The sequence below is a fragment of the Siniperca chuatsi genome, linkage group LG9 (assembly GCF_020085105.1).
Source record: "Siniperca chuatsi isolate FFG_IHB_CAS linkage group LG9, ASM2008510v1, whole genome shotgun sequence".
Lineage (NCBI taxonomy): Eukaryota > Metazoa > Chordata > Actinopteri > Centrarchiformes > Sinipercidae > Siniperca > Siniperca chuatsi.
Genome location: NC_058050.1, coordinates 11,286,912 through 11,306,943, shown reverse-complemented (window position 1 = coordinate 11,306,943; position 20,032 = coordinate 11,286,912). Strand labels below are relative to the sequence as shown.

Genomic DNA, 20,032 nt, shown 5'->3' with positions numbered 1-20,032 from the left:
CATTTAATTGTTGACAATTGTTATTTAATTATTATGAAGCTGATATAAAATGTTAAGACTGTTATACTAGTAATACATTTATTCATTGAGGCTTTAATAACAGCTTTAATCTACTCAAGGCATTGTTTTAGAGTGATTTTAGAACACGATGATGTACTGTTGGGCACTAGTGTATTTTGGGAAATACACTTATTTGCTTTCTTGCTGAGAATTGAATGAGAAGATTGATACCACTGTCCGATATATTCACTATATATGAAGCTAGAGCCAAAAGGCATTTAGCTTAGCTTAGCATAAAGACTTGAAACAAGGGGAAACAGCTAGCCTGGCTCTGTCCAAAGGTAACAAAATCTGCCTACCAGCACCTCTAATGCTCACTAATTATTATCTCTTGTTTGTTTTACGTCGTACAAAAAGTATAAAAAAGACATTTTGTGGTTTTAGGGTATGAGACAAATAGTTGGATAAATAAAGTATTTCTGATTCTGAGAAGGGGTATGAGAGTGGTATGGATCTTCTCATCCAACTCACGGAAAGACAGTAAAAGATGTCAACCTACACGTATAAATCTACATTTAGAAATGTAACACATTCAGCTCTTTATATATTTTCCCAGTCTTACTTTACTTTATCTGTATATCTATTTGCCTATATTTTAGTGAGTGACGTGTGTTTTAATAATGCATTTCTTCTCTCCTGCAGGTAGACCTGCACAAACTCCACTTCCTGGCTCTGGTTGGTACCCAGGGTCGTCATGCCGATGGGCATGGCCAGGAGTTTGCCCGCAGTTATCGGCTCCGCTATTCCCGAGATGGAGTGAAATGGATCACCTGGAAGGACCGCTGGAGCCAGGAAGTAAGCAGGGTCTTTTCGTTTTGTTAATTACAACAGAGCTGGAGCCCACTGTCTCCTTCATGTGTACACAAATGAGCTTGGGGGAATCGACAGAAGGAGCATACAGTTGAGGTTGACGCTCCATTATTGATAGGAAACAGCTCTAATTCCTGTGGCTGTGTAATATGAATACCATGTTAAACACAGAGGGCTGCATTATTGATCTGCATCTGATTTATTTATTATTTTTTGGGAAGTGGAGCTGTTTCGCATTGCGCCAGCTAGACTTTGCCTGAGTTTTCAACACTATGCAATGAATGGCTTACCTTGTGCAGATAAAGGCACCTTGTATGTTTGGTAAATGTCCAATATTTTCTTTGGTGAGAAGTTCTGCACTGTGTTTTGTATCCCTACTACATGATAGCATGGGAATTTAGACCTGCAACAGCCAATGTTTTAGGGAATCATACTGTTTCTTTTCCCCTTCAGTTATTATTTTAGAAAATCACCACGCAACAAATAATCAGAAATTGCAAGCCAATGTAAATCTTTGGGTGAAGGCTTCCCCTACAAAAACTGCCTGAGGCTCACACTTTAAAATCAGTCCTTCTTTACACCTTTTTGTTTTTAAAGAAAAAGTTCAGTCAGTTAATTTCAGCTCTTGTTAGATTAATAGAAGACTGAATAATAAGTCAGAGCCTTCAGGCGAGATTCATTCAACCCTACAGATAACAGGGGAGATGAGCGATGTACTGTTTGATTTGAATATTTGTACTTCTCTCCCCTAGGTGGTGTCAGGGAATGAGAACACCTATGATGTTGTGCTGAAAGACCTGGGTCCTCCCATTGTGGCTCGCATGGTGCGCTTCTACCCCCTGGCTGACCGGGTTATGAGTGTTTGCCTTCGGGTGGAGCTCTATGGCTGTGTATGGAACGGTAGGTGTTTGTGTGGAGGTGAGAGAGACTGAAGAGAAACAAAATGTCCATTTACTTAGATATTTATTTGATCAGGCATACATTCCAAACTTTGATAAATCAGATCACATTTCATATGGTGAAGGTGACTGACTTAACTATCATCCTAGATTAACTCCTGTATCAGATGGGAAAGGGGGGATTTGTCCGATAGTAATGATTATGAGTGCGTTTTCGCCATACATCCCCTGCATTGATTCAAGGCATTACATCAAATTTACAGCCTCAGTGGGGTTTTCCCAGATAAAAGAAGCCACACAGTGATAAATGGTGTTGATCTCCACGTTTCCCAAAGCACAACACTAACTATGTATTTATGACTGGCTCACCTCCTCCCCTGCCTCATGCACCTCCCTTAGACAGCATCAGGCTGCCTATAAATCAGAGCTGTCACCGAGGCTAAAAGCCCCAGTTCCCGGTCTTCAGGGAGACTATCTTTCTAAAATATGCTCTAATGTGGATTCTGAGGCGCAGTTTGTCCTCAAGCCAGAGATTGTACAGAATCCTCAGAACTTCAAGTTTTACGCACATTCGGCCTCTCATCTCATCCCATATCAGATATTAGGGCAGCAAAGTGTCTTTCCTGTGTTTATTGTTTTACATTCAGTTTGGACCCGCTTGACCCTCATGCACTCTCACACAGGTACATGAAACTCACATCTAAGTGCATAATCACATCCACAGACTGAGCATACTGCAGACATACTGTAAATCCTATGTGAAGCATTGTTTATTATGGGTAGCAGAGCGGCGGGCTGTAGTCCATGTTGCTGATTAGCTGTGTGTTGGAGCGGAGAGGTTTGAGTTTCACCAGTTAATGGTGGCTGGGCCTGAGCAGCGGACCTCTTCGTTTGTTTTACTACTTAAAAACCATCTGTAGCCGTTTCCCCGCGGCAATGATTACTGTTGAATGTTGGCTCAGTAAACGTCTAGCTGCTCATGATGAAAATGAAAAAGTTTTACAAATTAAAAAAAGTTTCACGTGCAGCTTGTGCATGTCTGTCTTAAATAGAAAACTTTAAAAAAAAGCTTGTTTTGTGTCTACAATCATGTGACTAATACTGAATATTTTTTCTTACTTGTGTCACTCAGATGGGTTGAAAGCTTACACAGCTCCAGTGGGTCACGTCATGCACCTGTCTGGCATGCCTGTCTATCTAAACGACTCCACCTACGATGGGAGCACTGAGCAAGGGTAAGATATTCAGCTGCTCTAGGCTTTTTTTTTCTTTTTTTTTTTAACATTTTCATTTTTATGTATGAGTAAGCATCTCATCTCCATACATTCCCATAAACTGCTCGCTTGGATTTCGTTTGCATGGAAATGTACAGACATGGCCTTGGTTGTAATGGCTGATTCACAATAAAGATTCACAAGTTTTAAACGGTCGACAATGTTGAGCGAAATGTGGCTCCATCAATGGAATACCAAAAGCTTCTCTGCAGCACTCATCACATCTGTTAGCACTGAAGTGGGGTCTCAGCCAAATCCTTTCTTGAACGTTTATTCTGGTGTCCGCCTAATCAATAGGGAATTACTTTTAGATATATTTGTAGCAGATGTGTGTGTGTTTTGAGGGAGAGACTCAGAGGGCTGGGAGTGAGGGGGCTGTGTGTGTGTGTGTGTGTATGTGTATCTATCTATCTATCGATCTAGATATACATATAGAAAATGACAGGCTGTCCACAGCATCCAGCATTATTTCTGCACGTGTTAACCCATGCTGTGTGTGTGTGCAGGATGCAGTTTGGAGGCCTGGGTCAGCTTTGTGATGGCGTCCTCGGAGGAGACGACTTCATACAAACTAAAGAGCTGAGGGTGTGGCCTGGGTATGACTACCTGGGCTGGAGCCGGGAAGCCCTTGGGCAAGGCAACGTGGATATTGAGTTCCACTTTGAGAAACCACGTGTCTTCCACAACATGCAGGTAGACAGTGAAAGTTGTGTTTGTGTCATGGTGCATGTGTTGTTGTATGTAGATGAATGTGAGAGGGTTATGCAGGACATTGTTATCCCACTGGAATCCCAGATAGCATGGAGCTGCCTGTAAATAAGAGATGTCATCGAGGCTAAAAGCTCCAGTTCCCAGTCTGTGTATTCAGGGAGGCCATCTTTCTAAAATATGCTCTGATGTGGATTATGAGACACTGCAGCTCAGTTCGCCCACAAGAGATTATACAGAATCTACAGAATGTCAAGTTTTACACAAAGTCAGTCTCTTATCTCATCCCGTATCAGATCTGATGGCAGTACGGTGTCTATCTTGTATTGTTGTGTGTAAACGAATGAGTGTTAGGCAGGACATTGTTAACCCTTTGGAATCTTGTTTTTTTGAGTACAATGACTCAAGATCAGTACACAAGGCATTTTTATGGCCGAGTGGTTAAGATACATACTGTACTTATAAGTGCAACGTCCCTGATTTGATTCTGGCCGAGGACCTTAGTTGCATGTCATACCCCTTTCTCCCCATTTTTCCTGTCTGTATCTAAAAAGTAAACTATCCAGTAAAGGCAACAGTGCCAAAAAATAATCTTAAAAAAAAGAAAGAAGAACTGCACACAATGCAAACTTTCTTGATACACCACTTGTTCCGCCTTTTAGAGGAGATGATCTGATTAGATTTTGGAGCACCTTGATGCATAAATCTGCATATTAAAGAAGTAAAACTGATTTTATTTAACTTATGTAACCCCTTAATGTTTAAATGAGGAGATCCTGTAAATTATTCCTGTGTGTTATGTGAAGACAAGTATGCAGACAAAGAACAATTTATTAATTAATTCATTGATTGGTTAATTAATTATCCCATTAGCTCAAGACAAGCATGGCATTGTGATTAGGGCAGGACATTAGGCTGATTCTGTTTCTTTTTACATCTGATGAAATTTAGAAATTCCTGTAGCTTGAACCAGCGCGACCTCTGAAAGGAACTCCAACAGCAGAGTTATGTTTGTATTCCTCTTTTTTATTTATTTATTTTTTTAAACAGCAATAACTGTTAATCTGCCATCTTACCAGGAAGCAACATTTGGACTGGAATAGCTCTGCAGCCATTTAATTAGTTTTAATGTGCCATTGTTTATCATGGGACAGTGCGTCTGTGCTTGGCTCTCTGGGTGCCACCGAGTTGCATCACAGTCTGTTTGTGCGTCTGTGTGGCTTTTGGGGTTTGTGGAGCAACGGGGGGATGATAATATGAAGCAACCCAGTTTGAGTTATAACTGTGTTGTCTCATTGGACGCGGGTTGGAATGTTGGTTTGGGTGGGATTCACCCTATATATGTGCATATTGAACAGCATGAATCCCCAGTCAGTGTTATAAAGTGACAAGTAATCTTTTAGAGGTCTGGTTTTGACTGAGATCCAAAATTTCTGGATGTTCCCCCTCAGCTTTTTTTTTCACATATTCATCATTATTCTAGTGTTTCTCAGTAACCTTTTTTTTTTTTTAATCTTTCCCTGCGCTATTCCTAGTGTTTTCCAAGGCTTACCCTGTATTTCCTGCCTTTTCCCCAGTGATTTTTCCCTCACTAACCTCAGCTGACATACACTGTTACGCTAGCCTGGCAGAGCGGACCTGTTAGACGCACAGGTCAAATAAATAAAGAGTGGGAACCTGAACCTAATGCTGGCTTGACTTGTCCCTGTAGTTCCTTAACCTGCACCTAATCACTCTCCCAAAGGGAAATCTGCTCTTTCACCTTTTGTCAGTCATAACCTGCACTTCCTTCAGGACCTGGGGACACCCTCTGATTTGCCTTTGTAAAGATCGAGTTCTGTCCTTTGGGAGTTTATGCAAAACTTTTCTTTAGTTGCCCGTCTTCCACGTGAGCTCACAAACAAAAAGATCAGAGGGAATTCATAATGTAGGTTAGATTTATGATGAAACAAGCAAAACATAATGAATGCAGTGTTATGCTCTCAAATTAAGCTTTGTGCAGGTCATTGGAGCTGTATTCCCTAAAGGAGTAGTGAATTACCTTGGTTCTGTTGACTTATTAGACCCCCACCTCTACCACCAACATACAGTACATACACCCCCCCCCCATTTTGTCCCAGATAGAATCAGTTACACGTCAACTCAGCATCTGGTGCAGCTGTTCTTCCTGCGTCTCGTGTTAGTGTGCAAGCATTAACATGTGGATTAGGTTAGAATGGCTGGCCTTGCAGTAGGTGTGAGGTTAATAGCTAACCTGTCCGATCAGCCTTTGAACCACTCCATCTCTCTTGGAGGAAAACAATATCTCACCATCTCCTCCTAAAATTTTCTCTCTCTCAGATAGTTTTGACCTCTCTCATTTAAACACCCTCCATCTTCTTCCACATCCCTCGGTCTTCTCCTCAAGCTCCTCTTCTTCCTTCCAGCCACAACGACGCCTCATATATTAGATCAACTTTTATGGATTCTTCTCTCTTTGGCCTTTCCATGCATGTAAAAACAGGAACGATATATCCTCTACTCTCCTCCATCGGTCTTCTGTCATACACGTTCTTTTCTTCCATCCTTTCTTTTCCTTCCTGTGTTCTAATTTTGTTCATTTGTAGTCAAAAAAGCAATTACGGTTGAACAGGATAAGAATGTGTCATTAATTTTTTGTGTTAATTGAATCTCTTCCCGCCTCTCCACGAATAATGGATGATTTAAGGCTCCGATTTTCCGAGTTTTGCACAAGGGTTGAGCTAATTCAGATGTGTGCATCGTTAAAGGATTGTCTAACATCTTGCATCTTTTCACCTGCTCTCGTTCTTTTTGCTTCTCTGCACTCACACACTTATCTCCTTCCTCTAGGTGCACAGTAACAACCGCCACACCCAGGGTGTCCGAGTCTTCAACAAGGTAGAGTGTCTTTTTAAGCCTGGCATCCTCCAGCCCTGGTCCTCTCCTGCCCTCACTCTGCCTGTGCCCCTTGAGGATTTAAAGGACCCCTCCTCAAGACCCATCTCCCTCCCACTCGGCGCCCGGCTGGCTCAGATCCTCCGCTGCACATTCTACTTCGCTGACCGCTGGCTGCTCATCAGCGAGATATCTTTCCTCTCTGGTAGGAAACAGAATTGAAGTGATTAGTTTTTTTTCATACGTGAGATATGTGTTTCTGTGGCTCTGACAGGCAGCTTTTCTTCTATAGAGGCTTTGCACTTGCGTCACACATATCCTAGCAACTATGTCTGGCACTGTCCTGGAGGTCTACTAAGGATTTGGCTTTGCCCAAACAATAGCTAAATATAGACAGCAGCAGCAGGAAAAGAGATACCTGAAAAAGGTTATTGTACTGCAAGTGGTAGTCCAATGAGCATTCTTTAAAGTGGTAATCCTTAAGATTTCATTCCTGGTCCTTTGGCAACACCTAGTTACTGGTGGTAGCAACAAATGTGGTTTAATACTACAGGTCACAGAATTCTGGGGGCAGCACAACAAACTATTGTTGGTGTAATAAAGAAGTCAGGCAATAATATGTTCGGTTTGCATCAGCAGTAACTTAGTACAGCATTTTTTCCGGGAATGTCGCCACAGACACCCAGTTCGTAATTCTGCAAATATATAAATATTGCAGTTCTTTCATCACAGGGCCATAGGCTCAATCACCATTGTGTTACCTCATTCGGTGATAGATAGTGACATAAAATACATTTTTTAAATGAAAATCTTTGAGATTATAACTTTAAATGCTCAAAGTAAAAGTCAGAAATCTGATTAGCTAGATTTGTTTCTGTGACAGAATTCAGAATTAAGTTTTTGTCTTTGCTGTGTGCTTTGAATTGATTTAAGGCATCAGCATTTTGTACAGTCAACGGCCATGTCCAGTCTCTGGCAGGGATTCGACAGAAAAATAATGTTGTTGTGCTCTACAAAACACAGTTTGTGGAGAAAACATTAGAAGAAGTAATTTTACGCAAATCAGTCGAACGGTTAAACATGGCAATTTAGAAATAAATAGACCTACCATGAACACAGATGTTGTATCAGTTATTTTTTATACCTTCCTAATTAATTTTAAAATTCATCAGAATCAGAAAATGTTTACTGGAAAAATGCCTGTTCTCTCTCCATCAGGTGTCTTGTCTTCACTATCTTCCTATTTACGGGCTGAAACAGACCCATGCAGCAATAAAAAAGGGGGTTTCGATCTTCTGTGAAGATAGGATTCGTGCCTATCTGATTGGAAGTCTGATAGAGGACTCCTCTGCTGCTCTCCAACTGAGATTCCTGTGACTAATTAAACTGTCCTCTCTACTAAAAAACCCTGTCAGTTACAGCGTGATAAGAATCAGCAAAGTTCTCTGTAATCACTCCGTACTCAGGTAGCTAAAATGACTTGGCCCAGCAGCGGTTTGGGTATGTCTGGTTGCCGGACTCGTGCCAGACTGTCGCACCAGTACACTGGTCTGCTTCCTGACACTGGCAGAAATATAGCATTAGGACTGCAACACCAAAACTGCCAAATCTTGCAGCCTAATGGCCTTATATGGGACAGACCGACTTACATTTGGTCCTCTGGTACCATAATGTGGCAACAATTGCTACAACTCAACTGTTAGTTAGTGAACTAGCAGGCTAATTTTATAAAACCACTGTTACTATTATACATACTAAAACACACGGATGTTGGCTAGTGTGCGAGTTTAAAACAAAACAGTGATGGTTAGCTGGCCAGTTAACTAGGGTTGCCATGGTAACAATTTGTCAATACACAATCATTCAGATTAGTCAATAAGGAATGGATCAATTCCCTGTCAAAAACATCATAATTAACATAATATCCTGAGATGAATACTGTTTGTCTGGAAACACAACCAGCTGTGACCACAACCACTGTTTCCCAACAGCAGAGGACAACCAGACAGTGTGTTGTGCCATATGAAAACCCCCTAAACATATAAAACATGATTCATTTTCATTAAATTGTTTCTCTTTCTCTTTTCCTCCTTATCCAGAGCCATTTGAGGAGGATGTTACAGAGACTGATTCATTTCCTCCTAATCATCCCAAGATTCCTACCACCAGTTCCTCTCCTCCTCCCGTTAACCACACCTCCTCCTCTCCCACATCGAGCCACAGCTCCTCCAATACCACTGCTGGCCCATCTGGTGAGTCCTGTTGTTGCCCTTTTCGTCTTTATCTACCTGCTCTTCACCCCCCACATCTTTTAGTATTTACTATCTTTCTTTCCACCCACCATGCTGCTTCATCTACCCCTCCTTACTGCTCTCTTCTGCCTCTCTAATTCTCCCTGATCTCTCCCTCATCACCTCTTGTCTCTGCACCCGTCTCGTTCTCTCCAGTTGTGATGAGTGTGAGCATGTCGGCAGTGTGTCTAAAGCAGAGCCAAAGGCAGGCAGTGCCAAAGGAGGCCCATGTCTGACTAGTCTCCCTCGTTATCACGAGCGCTGAAATCCTTTGGCCTTGAGCCAACATTTGCTAAACCTACACCAGATGCTTATCTTACAGATTTCATTGTACTTAAAGGGCAGGAGAAATCTGGCTTAAAATTAAAGGTCAAATGTTTTAACTTATAATTCTTAACTTTTTTTTATCATCTCAGTCTGGCGTCTGGCTTTTAAAAAGTTGGTGTGAACTTTTAGGGATTTTTATTTTGATGGATTAAAAGCCAAATGAGCCAGAACTCACATTATTACACATTATTTCCTCCTCCTCATCACCCTCTTCCACATCTCTTCTCACACATTCCTCCTTTGTCCATCCCTCGCTCCTATAGAACCCCCCACCACCACCTCCTTCATGATGGACACCACTGGTAACTGGACGCTGACAGGTGAGAGAGCCAAAAAAAAAAAAAATAGACAGAGAGGATGAACCAAGGCACGGGAGCTAGCTCCATCCACTCTGGCATCTTAAAACTGTCCCACTGCTCAGTAGAGGGTATGAAGTATAATGGATGAGGGATTACAGGGACAGGCTTTGGCACTGGGCTCTGTCCCCTGGGTTTGAAGATATACAGCTGTAGGAAAAACACTAACAGAGCTGTAGTACATTATATTTATGTACAATAACAACTTGGCTTCCTGCGGTCTCACAAGCTGCATGTTTTTTTTCGAGCAACTGGCTCTGTTCTACACAGTTAAACAATACCAGGCCTTTTAAAAAGCTGGAAATGGTTTTCTGTGGCATGTATGCTGCTTTGTCCTTGTTACTGGCTGTGGTTGAACGGTTTTGTTTGGGTTTATTTGAGAGAGAGAGAGAGAGAGAGAGAGAGAGAGAGAGAGAGAGAGAGAGAGAGAGACTGTTTTTGGTATTTTTAACTTTTTAACCAAACTGACTCTTAAAACCACTTTAAAAGAATGTTTATGAGCAAAATGTACACTAAACTATACTCAAGTTTATCTATTTTTAGTAGTTTCATCCCTAATTCAAATAACATGCCACATCTGACCTTCAAGGGAGGAAAAAATAACTGGGTGATTCAAATTAATAGTTGACTACAAAGCTGTTGAAAAGCAAAACAGTGTTCACATTCTGTTCTCAAAGCAGCGTGCTCTGAGAAGCTCTGTGGTATGAGTCGGCACACTGGATGCATACTCACACAGACAATCCCCATCAGATATTTAGTAACCCTGATGAAACTATGTTGGTGTGTGTGAGTGCGTGACTGTGCTGAAAAAGCTAATGCTCTCTGACTGAACAGTGCATTAACTCAAGCCAGCGTGCAGTCATACACACACAAATACACAGACAAGTAGACAGTGCTGCATAGTAATCTGTACACATCACATCAGACCCACAAATAACAGCAAGGTTTCAGACAATCAAGCATATACGCATACAAACACCTAACATTTCCTCCTGTGTTTTCCTCCTCTAGATCCAGAATCTAGTGCAAACACTCCAAGGGCGGGGCTTCCTGTAGCCAAGGATGACAGCAGTAATACAGCTATTCTGATTGGCTGCCTGGTGGGCATCATCCTTCTGCTGCTGGCTGTAATAGCCGTCATTCTGTGGAGGCAGTACTGGAAAAAGATACTGGGCAAGGTGAGTCAAGATTGAGGTCACATGCAGTTGGTAATTTGGCTGTAACTGGACTTTGTTTAGCAGCCTTAAAGGGTCAGTTCATCCACATATTTTCTAATTCACCCCTAGTGGGATCTAACCATGCAGTCTTGGTTTTATTAGCCAAATTTTTGGAACATCTATCTCTGAGATATCTGTTACCATCCTCCTACAATGGAGGTAAATTAAATTTTGTTTGTGTTGCTGAAAGCTTTAAAAAAAACTCTACATCAACTTGCTTTTCCAGAAACAATGCCCCAGTTACAGATAATCCATAGATGTTGCTGTTAGCAGTTTTCATTAAAACTACTTTCTATAGAATAAATAAGCCTAAGTGAGAAAATGTGGTCTTGATTGTGTGTGATTTGGCAGAACTGTCCCTTTAACCAAGTTTAAATGATTGATAGCAGGCTGAGATAACAACTGCCAGTCTTTTGGCAGAGTACCACTGTATCTCCATCTGGATGTGTTGTGGGAATCCGTGTACATTTACTTCTAATTGTTCAAAGATTAGAGGCTGTTTCAAAAGTTTGATCACCATCTGCTTTAGGGATTCAAACGAAACAGATTTAGTGAAGTGTTGAGAGGTAGTTTGTGGTGCTGTTGAATTGTTTTGTGTTGTACTGAGAGGTGTAGGTCGTAATAATTAGGTCCATTGATATGCTCACGATGATACTAAGCTCACCCATACACAAACACCGATTTGGTGAATTTGGGGTTCAAAATTTTACCCAAGGACACTTCAACTTAACTGGGGGAGCCAGGAATTGAACCAGCGACCCTCCGATTACTAGACAACCCGCTCTACCACAGCCCCCATTACCTGCATTCATGTGAATCCTCTGCCCTCCCAGGCCCAGGGTAGTCTGTCCAGTGATGAGCTGCGGGTTCACCTGTCAGTCCCCTCGGACAACGTGGTCATCAACAACACACACAGCTACTCGAGCCGCTACCAGCGCATCCACACTTTCCCCGACGACCGTGACCATGACAGAGAGGGAGAAGGAGAGTACCAAGAGCCCAGTGCTCTGCTACGGCCAAGGGATCACAGAGACAGTACAGGTAATTTATAAACACACACATATGAGCACACGGTGATGGAATGGATTTATAGATATGATAGGGTTTGTTGTTTCTGTTGTAGCTTAGTGATTCAGTCCAAAAATATCACATTTAGCTTATTAGCATGACATAGAACATGAGTAGTGTGACATGCAACATGCTGACATGCAGTAAAACATACCACATGCCAGAGATTGATCTATAGTCAGCCACACACAAGTGGCATGGAATCATGTGAAACAATACAACTTTACGTATGTACAGAATTTAGATTTCTATAAACATGTATGTGGTTTGTACACATTGCTCCTGTTGCGTGCCTTTGTTCATGCTTTTGCAACCTCTGTTTGTTGATCAATAAGCAAACTCATTTGCAAAGGGGAAACAGCAGGAGAAAAAAATGTGGCATGCATATCAAGAAAACACTGCTATTACAATGTATTTCACCACACCAAACAAAAGTAAATCAAACTAAACACCCTGCGAGGAAGAGTGCCTCCAAAAAGATGCACACGCAGAGGGGGCACAAAAGAGCTATTGTTCTGAGAATAGAGAAGAAAAAGAAAAGAGAGGAGAGAGAGAGGAGTAAAGAGAGAAAAAGCATTCCTTCACTTGCATTGCTCCACAGGAGATTTGCATGCCGTTTTAACTATGTGCCTGTGTGAGTTTGAAATAACATGAGTAACAGAAACATTATTTCATCCATTGGTTTTTGTAATGTTTGGTTGAGTTGTAAGTTGTTAACTTTGCCTGTTCTTGCTATGCTCTTCTGTTCTGTGCTCCATGTGTCAGTGCAACCCCTCCTCCTTCCCTTATATTATAATGAAAATGCTAACCGTGTCATGCTAATTGGTTATTGTGTTCATTGTGTGTGTCTGTGTGTGTGTGTGTATTTTGTGTCACGTGCCACTTTGTACAATCTGTATGATCCGTATCATGGTTCCTGCGTGTACCACGCCTCGTCCTGTGTGTGTTTGTGTGTGTGTGTGTGTGTATGTTTGTGTGTGCCCTCCCAGCCTTGCTGTTAAACAACCCAGCCTATCACCTGCTCCTGTCAGATCACAGAAAAGGCTCGAGACCCCTAGTCGTCCCCAGCACCACTCAGGCTCAGGAAAAGAGCCTCAATGTGCCCCAGGGTAAGAGACCTCAGACTGGGCCAACACAGGCAGGAAGGGCCCCTACCTCACTACTTACCTACCTGTCTATCCAGGGTTGGGGCGTTACAAGTGCTCTCACAGCAGAGATATGATTAGTCTATTTTGCATGTGTCTGACCATCATCCCTCCTGTTACTCACATAATTAGTCACTCTCATTCACTCACCACTCGAAATAACTCGTGCTTTGTTTGAAGGGATAGTTTGGTCTTTGGGGAATTGTACACATTTTCAAACTTATCCAGAGACTGACAAACTCATAAACACCTTTTGTTTAGCCTTGCTCGAGGCGTGGCTCTGTTGATGGCAATGTCTATCTGTTGGTCCATCACTTTGGTCTAGACTGAAATATCTCGGATGAATCCTACTGACTTTGGTGATCCCCCGACCTCATCTAGCGCCACCATCAGGTCAAAGTTTTCACTTAGGCAGTGAGATGTATCAAAAATTACTCGCTCAAAATTTTATACAGACATTCATGGTTTCCAGAGGATGTATCCTAACTTTAGCAATCCCCTGACTTACCCTCTAGTGCCACCATGAGGTTGACCTTTGAGTGAAATGTCTTTACAACTGTTGGATGGATTGCCATGAAATTTAATATATACATTCACATCCCCCTCAGGATGAATTGTAATCACTTTGATCTCCTGACTTTAATTTGTCAAATACTTTGGTTTATGACCAAATACCTGTAAAATTAACATTCCCATCAGCCTCAGATGTACTTTGTGTTTAGTGCTAATTAGCAAATGTTAACATGCTAATATCTGTGGAATCACAAAGCCACTTTCAACAATAGGCAAATGTTAAGGGTTCAGTACTTTATAGGATACTTATAGGCCTGGTGTCAGACATTTTTGTTCAATCTTTTTAAAAATACAGCATACATACAGTTACATTAAAATGCAGTAATCCTATTCATGGGCTGTGGCAGTGTGCGCATTGAAGTGGAATGGAAAGTTTCCTATCATCTGCATTACAATTTTAACAAAGTATTCAAAAGCCACACTCCCCACAAGTTTTTGACTTGTGTGCGCTGTCTCATGGAAGCTGATCGTGTGACTGTTAAGTTGTTATCGTTGAATTAAAACTTTAAGCAGTGCTTAAATTGTATCAGCAAGTACAGCGGTAGACCAATATAATGTCTGTTTTCTGTACAAAACCTTATGAAGTTGTATTTGAAAAGTGTTGTACACAACCAAGTGTTTTTTGTTGTTGTTGTCAAATGAAATTCCCCCAAATCCAAACGATCCCTTTATAACAAGTTGTCTGAATATTTGTCTGAATTTGTGATATCATCTGATCCTTTCACTCACAGACCGTCTTAAAGCAAAACAAAGCTGTTTTTAATCACACACACTTCTTCTCTCAAAGTAATCTCTCCATTTCATCCACCCTGTCTGTCTCTTCCTCCTCCTCCTCCTTCAGCCTGTGGTTTGGATATGGACATGGAGAAGGGTTTCCCCCCAACTCACGAAGAGCCTCCTCCCTACCCTGGCTCCCCTCCTTACCCTTCCCTGTCTCCCCCTGTGTCTCCCCCACTGCCTCCCAGTGTTCCTCATTACGCTGAGGCAGACATCGTGAGCCTGCAGGGTGTCAGCGGTAACAACACCTACGCTGTGCCCGCCTTGGCCTCCTCGAGCCCCGGGGCCGACGCCGCCCCGCTACCGGAGCTACCTCGCCAGTGTCTCATCTTCAAGGAGAAACTGGGAGAGGGACAGTTTGGAGAGGTGAGGAATGACCTGAAAAAATTGTTTGTGGGTGGAAGGGTGATTGTGCTTTAACAATGTCTGCATTTCTTGAAAGGTGCACCTGTGTGAAATCGAGAGCCCTCAGGACCTTCCCAACTTGGAGTTCCCCTTCAATGTGAGAAAAGGTCGCCCTCTCCTGGTAGCAGTGAAGATACTGCGCCCAGACGCCTCCAAAAATGCCAGGTCTGTAACATCATACACAGCTGAGCCTGACTTCTGTGTGGTTCACAGTTTTTCTTTCTGCTTTTACAGGTTTATCTCCTTTTCTCCCCTTTCAAATGTGTTCCTACTGGTAAATGAATTTCTGGAATATCAGGATATATTTAGAGGCGCATGTCAGACAGAGGAGTCAGGAAATTTGGTAGACTTACTTGAGAAGTCTGGTAGTATCAGAGAATTCTTGAACATTGATTATTTTTTTTAGCCATTCAACACATTTTTGTTTTCGATTGGCCTTTAAAATCTTCCTGCTGAAATGTTACTTTGATATTTGACCCCTAAAGGGCTGTGTGAATGTGGACTTCAAAACTAATTCAGGGCACCCAGCCTTCACATACTATATCAATTTATCAATTCCTTATAGCTAAGGTGTTAGTAATCAACTACCTGGCATTACATACATGTTCAGCAGAAGCAGGACAAAAAGTGCAGTATTTTCTCACATTTGAGGTGTGATTCGGTCCCCCAGTTCCTAAGAAAACATATTTGGGCCTCTGGTTTTCTAGATGTTTGAGTCTTTTCACCAGCTGCTTGTTTACTTTGGCTCGCTGCCCTTTTTGCACTGGGCAGGTGAAATCAGCTCGTGTGAACGCATGTACTGGGAGTGGCTGTCCACAGGTTTATATGGGAGGTTAGTGAGAGACGGAGCAACACAAACATATTGACCAGCAAAACAAATCAATGAGATGGAAAGCCACATAGAGCTGTAGACTGGGGTGTTGATTCTCACTTGACTCAGTGGTAACATCAAAAATGTTGTTTGATGAAGCTTTAATATTTATTTTTACATTTGGCAGAAGAAAGAACTTCAAATCAAAATCTTTCACTCTTTACCCATCCTTTGCTTCATCTCTTCTGAATCTACCAGTTTTCTCTTCTTTGCTCTAATGCATTCTTCCTTCTCGCCCTTGTAGGAATGACTTCCTGAAAGAGGTGAAGATCCTGTCTCGCCTGAAGGACCCGAACATCATCCGTCTGCTGGGAGTGTGTGTGAGCAGTGATCCCCTCTGTATGGTCACTGAGTACATGGAATGTGGAGACTTGAACCAGTATCTGTCCCACCGAGTGCTTCTGGACAAGACAGGGCCTTCACACAATACCCCCACCATCAGGTAAACCAGAAACGTGCATACCCACTCGCACATTTACACAGATATAAATGCACACACAGTCGTAGTTTTGATTTATTAATTATTCCCTCTATCTGTCACCATTTCTCCCCAGTTACCCGGCCCTCATCTCCATGGCCAGTCAGATTGCGTCAGGAATGAAGTTCCTCTCCTCCCTCAACTTCGTGCACCGGGATCTGGCAACACGTAACTGTCTGGTCGGGGGTGAGAAGGGTGAGAGCGGAGAGGATCGGGGTGGCGAGCGTCACATCAAGATAGCTGACTTTGGCATGAGCAGGAACTTGTATGCTGGGGACTACTACAGGATCCAGGGCAGAGCTGTGCTGCCAATACGCTGGATGGCCTGGGAGTGTATACTCATGGTGAGAAGATAGGAATGTATGTGTGCATCTGATGGTGTGTGATGGTTGCAATACTGTATGTTGATCAGAATCAACTCTATATAACTTGTTCACTGTAAAAGGTAATCGGTGTATTCATGTGGCAGGAAATACAACTTTTGGGTTCACAGAGACAGGAAATCCAGTGGGGAAATGTGTTTAACCCCTTCCATAGGAAGCTGACAAGTTAATAAGATATATAACGATATATTGATGCTGATAATAAATTTGATACTGATGGAGATTACGACATTGAAGATGACAGTGTTTATATGTGTGGTTGTGTGTTCCCAGGGTAAGTTCACCACGGCCAGCGATGTGTGGGCATTCGGGGTCACTCTGTGGGAGATGCTGAGCGTTTGTCAGGAGCAGCCGTACTCCAACCTCACAGATGAACAAGTCATCGACAACGCTGGGGAGTTCTTCAGAGACCAGGGCAGACAGGTAGAACACACACACACTGTTGTAGGGGTACAAAGTGTATCATTTGAACGGTTTATGTACTTTGTAAGCTCTAAAGTAATCTGTGTATGTCAAAATTTAGACAGCAAACACTCACTTGAAGTAAATGTTCTGCATCTGTTGAATATCTGAACTGGTCTTGTTCACAATGAGTCTTTCAGTATCAGTTCTCAGTTGCTCATTCAGATAATAACCCATACTTTTGTTGGAACGTATATGCTACTGAAAGCAAAACAGCAACCAGAGCACAAACTAATCATTGACTGTGCTCATGATATGAGAGGCCCTCTAGTGGCTGGTCTTTGGGTCACATCTCAAATTCATCTGAGCATTTAGTAGACTAACACATTGCTGAAATCACAATTCTTAAAACCAATTAAAGAGACATGATAATCTGCAAATCACCAAACTCGATAATCAGTAATCCAGCAACCTTAAGTATAGCTTTTACTCATATTGAGACAAACTGCGTTAGACCAACAAGAAGTGAAATTAGTGATAATAAATATGATAAAATAATGATTCATTTAGGTTTTTCGCATGTTTACATGTCAGAGTTTAAACATGTTGGATTTTATCACGTGTGAAAAAGGTCTCACTAATCAAATGGTGCCACCTCCATGCACCTTTCTCACTCTGTCTCTTGCAGGTGTATTTGAGCAAACCGGCTGTGTGTCCTCAGGGTCTCTACGAGCTTATGTTGAGTTGCTGGAACAGAGACTGCAAGCTCCGCCCATCCTTCGCCTACATCCACTCCTTTCTTACTGAGGACGCCATGAACATGGTGTAGAGAGAGAATCAGAGAAACACAACAAGGAGAATGGCAACGCTAAAGAAGGGAAATGTCTCGTACGTTTATGCATCTGTGCTACAACAGGAAGGTGTGGTGGAGGTGCTGCACAGCGGAGACTGATGAGGAGGGAGAGTGGGATGCTGCTTTTATATTTTTACTTTTTGGGTGGATGGGGCTGAGACACCGCTGGTTCGGTTTATTTCCACATCAATGCCCAACCCCCAAGGCAAAACTAACCCCAGCTTTAGATAGGTAACAGTCTGAGCTACATTTCACAGTGGGTTGGTGGTGGGTGCAGTCTGCAAAGGAACTTTCTCTCTTCTCAGATACTCAACATAAAGGTTTGTGTGACTGGTGATGAAGTGCTGTATAGTTCATGACACAAGAAGCTGCAAAGGCTAATTAACAGAAAATACTCCAAACTAGGACCATAGCAAGCTAATGCTACATACAGGGTAACAGTTAAAGGTGCACATGCGCTACATAAACTTCTCTCGACAGAACACCTATCGTTCAGATATGAAAATGCACACACAGGGATTGTCTTAGTATTTATATTATGTATAGCCTACTGGACACATTTTAATCAGTCTAATTCAGGAAGATTGCTCCAAGCTTCAGCCCCATTTGCCCATCTGAGACACAAAAAATGATAATCCACAAAAGGTCTATGAAAAGATTTTAACTTTCAGACATGGCTGATGGCAAACTTGGTGATAAGGAGAACTCACTATGTTTGTTTACCCTTCATCAATCCTCTATCTCAAGCCCAAAACCTTACATAGTGACCTGAAATTATGGACTATTGTGAAATCATGAGGACCAGATAAACATCAGCCCCGTTTTTGCAGTGCGAAAACGTCAAGTTTGCTCTCAACCACAGACAACTCCCCCCCCCGTGAAAAAGTCCAAGCTGTTTTTGAACCCCATCTCTCAGCCACAAAGAGAACTGTACCCATGGACTTCTCAAACCTGAGGAAACAGGCACAGAAGAGGAGACTCTGCTGCTGATGATGAGATGTGACCCACAAACTGGAACAAACTGGGGCAATCGATGGGACATCTGCAGAGGTGCTCAGGTGTTTTGGCAATTTTTTGTATCTGGTGGTGACCCAGATACAAAGGATAGATGTAAAATTCCACAACCAGCTGCACTTTAAATCCTACATGCATATCCCTGGCCATGATGAAACTCTTCTCTGTGAAGGGCCTGATATGATTCCTGTCTTTGTGGATTCTAATTGCATTTTACTTGCAGTGATTTCAGATATTTGCCAAGGGAGATCAAAATTGGGGACAGTCTTTCTGCCTTTGTCAGATCCTCTCCTACAAGGCATTGCCAAACCATTAAAGATGTAAAATATTATTAAAAAAATGGAATGGCACCATCAATTCATCTCATTTTAAATGTATGACGATTTTTTTGTCCTGAAACTATCAATGTGTTGAGACGTGTTTACTCATCGAACCATCAGTCTTCGCTCATCCAAATGCATTACTGTATTTTCAAAACACAGAGTTTGGTATGGTAAGTGAGAATGCGAGGAGTTCTGATTTTAGCGTGAATGTCAACATCAACCTCTGCATTATCCAATGTTAGTACATTAAGCTGACCATGGTAGAATCAATGCATCTACCTTACTGATTGTATAGCACTGTAAATCAGTCCTGAGATTATCAAGATTATCAAGTAATACATGATTACCGATTGTGAATGGTTGTGCCATTTGAGTCATTTTTGATACACTGTAGTTCAACTAAACCCATATTTTTATATATACTGTATGTACTGTCTGATTTCGTCCTTTTGTTTCTTTGAAGTTGCGCATAATGGTATGTACATATTTTAAGGACAGAATTGTAATTTTCTTTACTAATATATGGAAAGCTCTTTGTTACATTCGGGGTCTTCTATATCTCTGTAGAATGCTTGCTACCTTGATGCCATTGTAATTCATTGTTGTCTATTTTTGTAGATGTTTTAATAAAGTTAACCTTTTCAAATAACGATTATTTCCATTATCGATTAATCTACCACTTGTTTTTTAGCAGTAAAAAATTCCCCATCCCAGAGCCCAAGGTGACTTCTTTTCAGACCAACAGTCCAATACCCAAAGATACTCAATTTACAATGATATTAAAAAAAAACGCAGCAAATGTTTAGTATTTTTTCTTGAAAATTGTCTTTCATGATTAATAGGTTATTAAAAGTTAGTTGCTGATTAATTTTCTGTCAGTCGATTAATCTCTGTTCTGTTCCA

The 20,032-nt window shown here is 41.8% G+C and overlaps 1 protein-coding gene across 6 annotated transcripts in view; it reads left to right on the top strand.

Annotated features, from left to right (window-relative positions):
* Nucleotides 1-19,778, top strand: part of ddr1 (discoidin domain receptor tyrosine kinase 1) — a 38,740-nt gene extending 18,962 nt beyond the window's left edge. For 3 of the 6 annotated variants that reach the window (XM_044208874.1, XM_044208873.1, XM_044208870.1), the window contains exons 5-20: nt 703-855; nt 1,623-1,770; nt 2,902-3,004; nt 3,550-3,736; nt 6,602-6,851; nt 8,746-8,898; nt 9,528-9,584; nt 10,632-10,798; nt 11,671-11,878; nt 12,895-13,014; nt 14,465-14,766; nt 14,843-14,970; nt 15,921-16,118; nt 16,231-16,498; nt 16,811-16,960; nt 17,628-19,778. In XM_044208874.1, coding sequence (XP_044064809.1) covers nt 703-855; nt 1,623-1,770; nt 2,902-3,004; nt 3,550-3,736; nt 6,602-6,851; nt 8,746-8,898; nt 9,528-9,584; nt 10,632-10,798; nt 11,671-11,878; nt 12,895-13,014; nt 14,465-14,766; nt 14,843-14,970; nt 15,921-16,118; nt 16,231-16,498; nt 16,811-16,960; nt 17,628-17,768 — 2,733 coding nt within the window. In that variant the 3' untranslated portion in view covers nt 17,769-19,778. The remainder of the gene's footprint in view (nt 1-702; nt 856-1,622; nt 1,771-2,901; nt 3,005-3,549; nt 3,737-6,601; nt 6,852-8,745; nt 8,899-9,527; nt 9,585-10,631; nt 10,799-11,670; nt 11,879-12,894; nt 13,015-14,464; nt 14,767-14,842; nt 14,971-15,920; nt 16,119-16,230; nt 16,499-16,810; nt 16,961-17,627) is intronic. The other 3 variants (XM_044208871.1, XM_044208875.1, XM_044208872.1) reach the window with 3 other exon arrangements.
* The last annotated feature ends 254 nt before the right edge of the window (nt 19,779-20,032 follow it).